This window comes from Cygnus olor, chromosome 5, assembly GCF_009769625.2.
Source record: "Cygnus olor isolate bCygOlo1 chromosome 5, bCygOlo1.pri.v2, whole genome shotgun sequence".
NCBI classification, from domain to species: domain Eukaryota; kingdom Metazoa; phylum Chordata; class Aves; order Anseriformes; family Anatidae; genus Cygnus; species Cygnus olor.
The window spans coordinates 53,230,432-53,236,571 of NC_049173.1; the positions used below are offsets into that span (position 1 = coordinate 53,230,432).

General features: G+C 50.9%; 1 protein-coding gene across 19 annotated transcripts in view; it reads left to right on the forward strand.

The window, feature by feature from the left end:
• TSPAN18 (tetraspanin 18) overlaps nucleotides 1-5,233 on the forward strand; it is a 151,609-nt gene extending 146,376 nt beyond the window's left edge. For all 19 annotated transcript variants that reach the window (XM_040560543.1, XM_040560548.1, XM_040560535.1 and 16 more), the window contains 2 exons: nucleotides 1,812-1,895; nucleotides 2,820-5,233. In XM_040560543.1, the coding sequence (XP_040416477.1) occupies nucleotides 1,812-1,895; nucleotides 2,820-2,867 (132 nt within the window). In that variant the 3' untranslated portion in view covers nucleotides 2,868-5,233. The remainder of the gene's footprint in view (nucleotides 1-1,811; nucleotides 1,896-2,819) is intronic.
• Nucleotides 5,234-6,140: the final 907 nt, after the last annotated feature.

The following is a 6,140-nucleotide window of genomic DNA, read 5'->3' on the forward strand; positions in this document are numbered from 1 at the left end:
CAGCTGAACTCTGTACTGACTGCGTGTCTAAGCCTCCTTTTCTCTCCAGACTAAGCAGCGGTCCTCTTTTCAGCACATGAAAGCAGATTGTGAAAGGGAGTAAAGGAGTTTGGAAGCAGCGCATGAGCTGTTCCTTGTCTGGCAGCTGGAAACGGTTGGCAAAGACACACTGGGTGAGAGATCATAGCAGACAGCACCATACTGCATCTGCCAGGTCTGATTGCCACGAATAGACAGGGAAGAGAGAGAGAGAAGGAGAGATGACAAACAGCAGGGAGGAGAAAGAAATGCAATTTGAGAAACAGGGATAAAGCTGATTTAAAAAAAAAAAAAAAGCTTTCCCTAAGCAGTAATGCTGAGGCCTAACACTTCTACGGCAAGAGTTTTTCTGTGAGCCCTTGTCACTACAGTGTCTTTCTGGGAGAAGCTGTGTGCACAGAAAGTGTCACCAAGTGCACAGCGAGGCATTTATATAAAATGGGAGAACTGTTGCTGGCTCTGTTCAGGCATTGCTGGAGCAAAGTCAGGCTCTTGGGAAACGGTGCTGGCAGGGCAGTGCTGGACACGTTTGTGCTCACCCCGTTCTTACCCAGCTGAGCAGGGCATGCTGAAAGTTGGTTTAAGGTTGGAGTTCAACAAGCACCCAGACGTTTTGTTGCTGCACTGGATGCTTCTTCACAAAAATTGGGCTGGAAATATGACAGGAACAGAGCTGCAGCTGAGCAGCCTCATGGTGACAAAAGAATGATTTTAATAGCTTGGCTACTGCCCCAAAATGCCCTTCAGTCCCTGGGGCTGTGTCATAAGTGGGTCCCCTCCGCGCTTTCCCTTGCTTTCCTCTGTGTTTCACTCCCGGTGAGTAGGGTCTGGGATGGACACCAGCATGTAAGTGTCGTGCCATTTTTGCAATTCAGACATTTTCTTTTTGGGTGAAAGCACAATAGTCAGGTGAATGAAACATGCCAGATACATGGATGGGACTACACATCTATGTTTGCATGTGTAAGTGGACAGGAGAGGTACTTTTTTACATTGGACGAACTCCAATCTACTTCTGTCTTTATACGTGACCTATTTGCAGAAATTTGCTGGTGGGTTGGAATTCTAGGCTGGGAGAACTGAGGCCAGGATAAGCTGATGATTTCCAGAACCATCCTAAAAACTTTTCAGAGGATCTGCCTGCTGTTAATTGTGTGAGCAGTAACAAATGACATTAAAGATGATGGTAGCTCTGCTGCAGAAATGGAAGGATTACAGCAGTGCGTGGCCATGAGTTCTTAATGACTAATTCTCCTGTATTCAGAAGATCAGCAAGTGTTCATCCATGCTCCTGCTGGGGGAAGGCACAGAGAAAAGGTCCCAGGGTGTGAAATAGCTGCTGGCTGTGACTGAAATACAAGTCAAGAATCTCTTGCCTTGGCTTTAAATAAATAGCCTGTATCCCTAGTCAGCCTCAGCTGCCTGTCATATGCCCAGAGGGCCCTTTCCTTTGTACTTAGTCTCTCCCCTCTGCAGATGAAATGTCTCTCCCCTGCTGCTCCCCTCTGTTCTGCAAGAAGTCGCTATTCCTCTTGGTCAGTGAGGGCTTGTGTGTGTGGTTTACTCCCATTCCACTGCAGCAAAACCTTCCCCTCCCTGCCACTGTCACGCTGGTTCCTGCCCCCCTTGCTGTGGGGCTGGGCGGGGGAGTGAGAGGGAGCCATGCTTTTGGTTCCTGGATCTGACAGCACCTCTTGTACACATGAGGGCTGTGCTACGAGAGCAACGCAGTGCGCTGCTCCGTGTTTCTCACCATGTTTTGTCCTTCCTAGGGCTGCTACACCGTGATCCTGAACTCCTTTGAGACCTACGTGTACCTTGCAGGAGCCCTTGCCATCGGCGTGTTGGCCATCGAGGTACTGTTGTGTGATAAGGAAAACAAGCGGTGTCAGTGGATGTCCGGCTGCCAGGCAGGGAGCTGCTCCTGCAACCTGCGGACGGGTTATCAGCTTGTGCTTTTAATTGCCTAAGGAGAGATGGGCGCTTGGTCCCTTGCCACAAGAGGCAGGGAAATAACCTCTGCTGCAAGCCTGCAGTGCCGCCTCGTGTTGGCTCTGCCGCAGTTTGCAGCTGTGCCGCGCTGGTCGCAGAGGCTTTGGGGACCCCGCTGCCTGCCTCGGGACCTGACGTGATTTCTGTCCTCACTGCAGCAGCGTCCCAGCAAGCTGACTGCTGTGTCACTTGGTTAATGTGTTTGAGCTGTGCCTTTGCTTTAAAAGCTCAGTTTAGAGCCTGAAAATGTATTGGCTTAGGAGCATCTCCATTATCCAGCATTAGCATCTGGCTCTTTGCTGGTGTTTGTGCAGAACAGGCTTCCACCAGTCAGGACCTTAGCCCAGGAGTGCTACCTGACAGCATGGCTGGGGCAAGGCCAGGTGTTTTCCCCAGTGCCACGTCTTGTGCAAAGGAGAGGGAGCTCGGCAGGGCCCCAGCAGCCCCCCACGAGTGCGCCCCTGCCCCTGGGCAGAGGCAGTGGAGCGCAGAGCTCCGCTGTGACACCAAGGGCAGCTTGGGAGTGAAACCAGGCTGCTGCTGCTGCAGCCAGAAGCAGTTCCAGTTGGAAGGGAGGGAATCCCCTGCAGGCAAAAAACATTTTCCCACAGCCTCCCCTGAGTGGTGGGAAGAGGCCTCTCGACACATCACATCGCTGACTGCTGGGCAGGAGGGAGGGATGGGAATGGTCCTGGGGCTGGGGAGGGCTTTGCCATTCTTCTCGAAGATGCAGCCGTTTCTTGTGGTTCTTCATTTTGGTTTTGCCCTCTTCTTTCCCCCCTTCCCAGCTGTTCGCCATGGTCTTTGCCATGTGTCTCTTCCGAGGGATCCAGTAAGAGGCAGCCTGTGAACCAACACATTCCCCACATGCTCAGAAGAAAGAAGGAAAATCAGAAGAAACAAAAACCTGAAAACATCCAAAAAACTTTATTTTTTTTAACAAAACGGGGTAGGGGGGAAAAAAGGAAAAAAAAAAAGAGGGTTGTAATATATGAATGACCAAAAGGATTGTACTTCAGGGGCTGGAACTTTGAGGTGATGTGCACTACACTGTACACCAGACCCTTGCCCAGAGCCACCCGCAGCAGCCGTGGAGCAAGAGCCCAGTGCAGCTGATTGCACTAACGAAGGACAGAGCCTGCAGAGGGGAGCGCGAGGAGGAGCACGACTGCCTCTCCTGCTTGTCAGCGCAAGGCTGTGCCTGCTGTTTGCAACTTTATCATGCTTTAGACACAAAGGACTGAAGAACAGCAACGCAGGGGCTGGATAAGGCAGCAGGTTGGCCGAAGTCTGTGACTGCCCAGGTGGGTTTGAAAACAAGTGGTGGTGGTGGCGGCTCCTCTAAGAAATAGGCAGTTGTTGCTTGCACGATTCTGGTTTTAATTCCCAGCCACAAAATGAAAACACACATGCTTCAGTGGAAGCTTTGCCCCTATCTCCTGAAACTTGTCAGAGAAGTCAAACACTTCAGTGAGTCTGGCTTTTCTCTGGAGCCTCGAGCAGGGGCACAGTGGTCTCGCGTAGAAATGGGACTTGTCTAAGGCTGGCTGATGGTCAAGAATTTGGTGCCTACCTTTCCGTTTTTGGATTTACTGTTCGTTGTTGTGAAAAAGAGAGCAAGTGGTTACCTGCTGTGTTCCCATCCCCTGGGAAAACTGGTGGCTCTGGTCAAGATTAGCTGATACTGATGCCTTCCTGAGAAGGGGAGGAAATAGCGTTTAAACCTTGTCAGCCTTTGCCTTTCACTTTGTACTTGCAAAAAAATAGTTCGTGGTGCTCTGTTAGCATAGATACAGTGCAGTGGACTCCTACATGCTTTCCTGCCCCAAGGGGAGTTCCAGGCACGGTGCTGGATGGGAGAGGCTGAGGTTTGTCAGCCACTCCCCTGCTGCTTGCCTTAAATCGCCTTGGGGCGTCATTTCTGCTCAGGGGATTTCCCCTGAGGTTTTCCCATGGGCTCACAACGAAAGCATCAAGTCAGAGTTGTTTTAGCCTGTGTGTTAGTCGAGAGCATTTCCTCACTTGAGAAAGTTGTTATCTACCGATTTGCTTAGAAGTGAACTTGAGAAACGTGCCTGGGAGTGGGCATTGGTGGTCAGAGGCTGAGGTGGTGCTGAGGCCCCAGACTGTCTCTGAGAGCACTCTGTGCGGCCGAACCGCTCCGGCTGCTTCTCTGCTGTTGGTGACTGCTGACCCACACAGGTCACGGCTTCCTCTCTTCTGGAAGCCTCAGCCCCTGGTGGCTTCGTTACTCAAGAGCTCGCTCCCTGACCTCAAACTCTTTGGTCCCCCCCGAAGCACAGCGAGGCTGTTTTCTTGTTTAGCTCGGGCCTTTTCACAGTCGCAGATTGAGGAGTGCTTTTAGAGTTAAACCAGCCCCTCTGAGAGCTGTAATCACTGGCGAGGGTTACGGAGGGGGAAGGCAGCAGGGCTCCGCGTCCTTGGAGCCCTCCCAGGGGCACCGTGCCGATACACGTGCAGAGGCTGCAAGGCAGGGTGGCAAGCGGCTGAAAGACTGGTCCGTAGTAAACAAAGCTCCTGGCTAAATGTCCAGGTTGGGGAATCGGGGGTACGAAGGAAGAGGAAGGAGGCGTGAGAGCTTTTCCAGGCTTCATTTGAGAACAACAATTTGCTCAGCAGCAGGAGGGGGCCCGGGCAGGAAGAGCAGCAGCCCCCCTGCACTGCCATGAGTATATTGCAGCAACGGAGTGAGGCCAGGAATGCTGAGTGGCCTCAGATGTTGCATTAAACCTCGCGGAAAGCTTTTCTGAACGATTTCCCTCTGGACCTGTTTTTAATGATGCATTTTAGCATTAAATTCTGGTCTGTTGTTTAATGAAGGAAAACAATTTTGCTAGCCAAAAAGCAGCAGTGTTTGTACCCGACAGCAGGTGCTGCTCTTAAGATAGGGAAAAATCTGTTGCATATAGTGATCTTACAGGGAATGGGCCGCCAGGCGAGCCAAACTTGAACACAGGAAAGCTTAGCTGTTCTGCTTCTGCCTCAGGAGCTAGTCAGTGATTGTTCTGGTAGAGCAATTCACAAAGGGGGGAACAAAACCGTGAGCAGAGCTAGTAACTTGGATGGAGGTGAGCAAGAAAAGCAAAAATTGCCACCCCATCACCCCTCCAGTTTGTTTTTGTTTTTTTCCTTTGAGCTTGTTTTGAGAAGTACTGGCTGTCTCAGGGCAGAGCCTGGAAGGCGAATACTGCAATTTATGCAGGGTGGGGGTTTGAAGTTAAAAAAACAAAATCAACACCCTTTTTTTCAAGACCTTTTCTTCATATGGGGGATTAACTCTCAGAGCAGCCAGTGCACTAAGGCATAAATATACAAGACTGAGGTAGGATTGCTGCAAGCTTATTTCTCCTTGGCTTTCCTAATTCTATACTATTTCCTCTGTTTTTTAGCTCTTTCACATCCCCTCTCTCCCTAAGGGCTGTCCCTCTGTCTTCAAAAGATCCTTCGTTCTTCTACTGTTCTGGCCTTTGCACAGTTGTTTCCCCTCTCTTACCTTGTCTGGTCCCCCTTCTGCTCTTTTCTGGATGAAGACTTCAACTCCTCTCTGCAGCTGGCTAGCGTGCCTCTGGGAACACAGCTTGAAACCAAAGCAAAGGCCAGGCAGCGCATCTTAAACAAGAGGTGGAAATTGCTGTAAAGATCCATGCAAATCTGAGAGGCCCTGTGGAAGTAGGTAACGGGCGGGAGGAATTTCTCCCAGGGGAATTTAATGAACAAGCAAGCCCAGAAACCAGACTCCTGTTGTACGGCAAAGCATGTAAATTAGTTGGTTTTGTCCAGTGGTTACGTGGCTGCCCCCTCTGTTGTACAGTAGCTTTTTCTCTTTTCAGAGCAGTAGGCAGGAGAAACAACTGTATTTTTGTATTTGTTTTTAACAGCTATTGGTGAGTTTGTTGGGAGCAGGGGCTCAAGCGAGAGTCACTGCTTGCTGGAGAGCTCTGGGTGGGCCAGGGACCGGAGGGAGCTGCTGGCTCCTTTGCTGTAGCACTGTGACCACAGCCCATGCACCTTGGATGTAATTCGTGGAGAGCAGTCTGTGCCTGCGAGCCCACAGCCCCTCTGCGCGCACCCCTGCCTCCCGGCTGTTA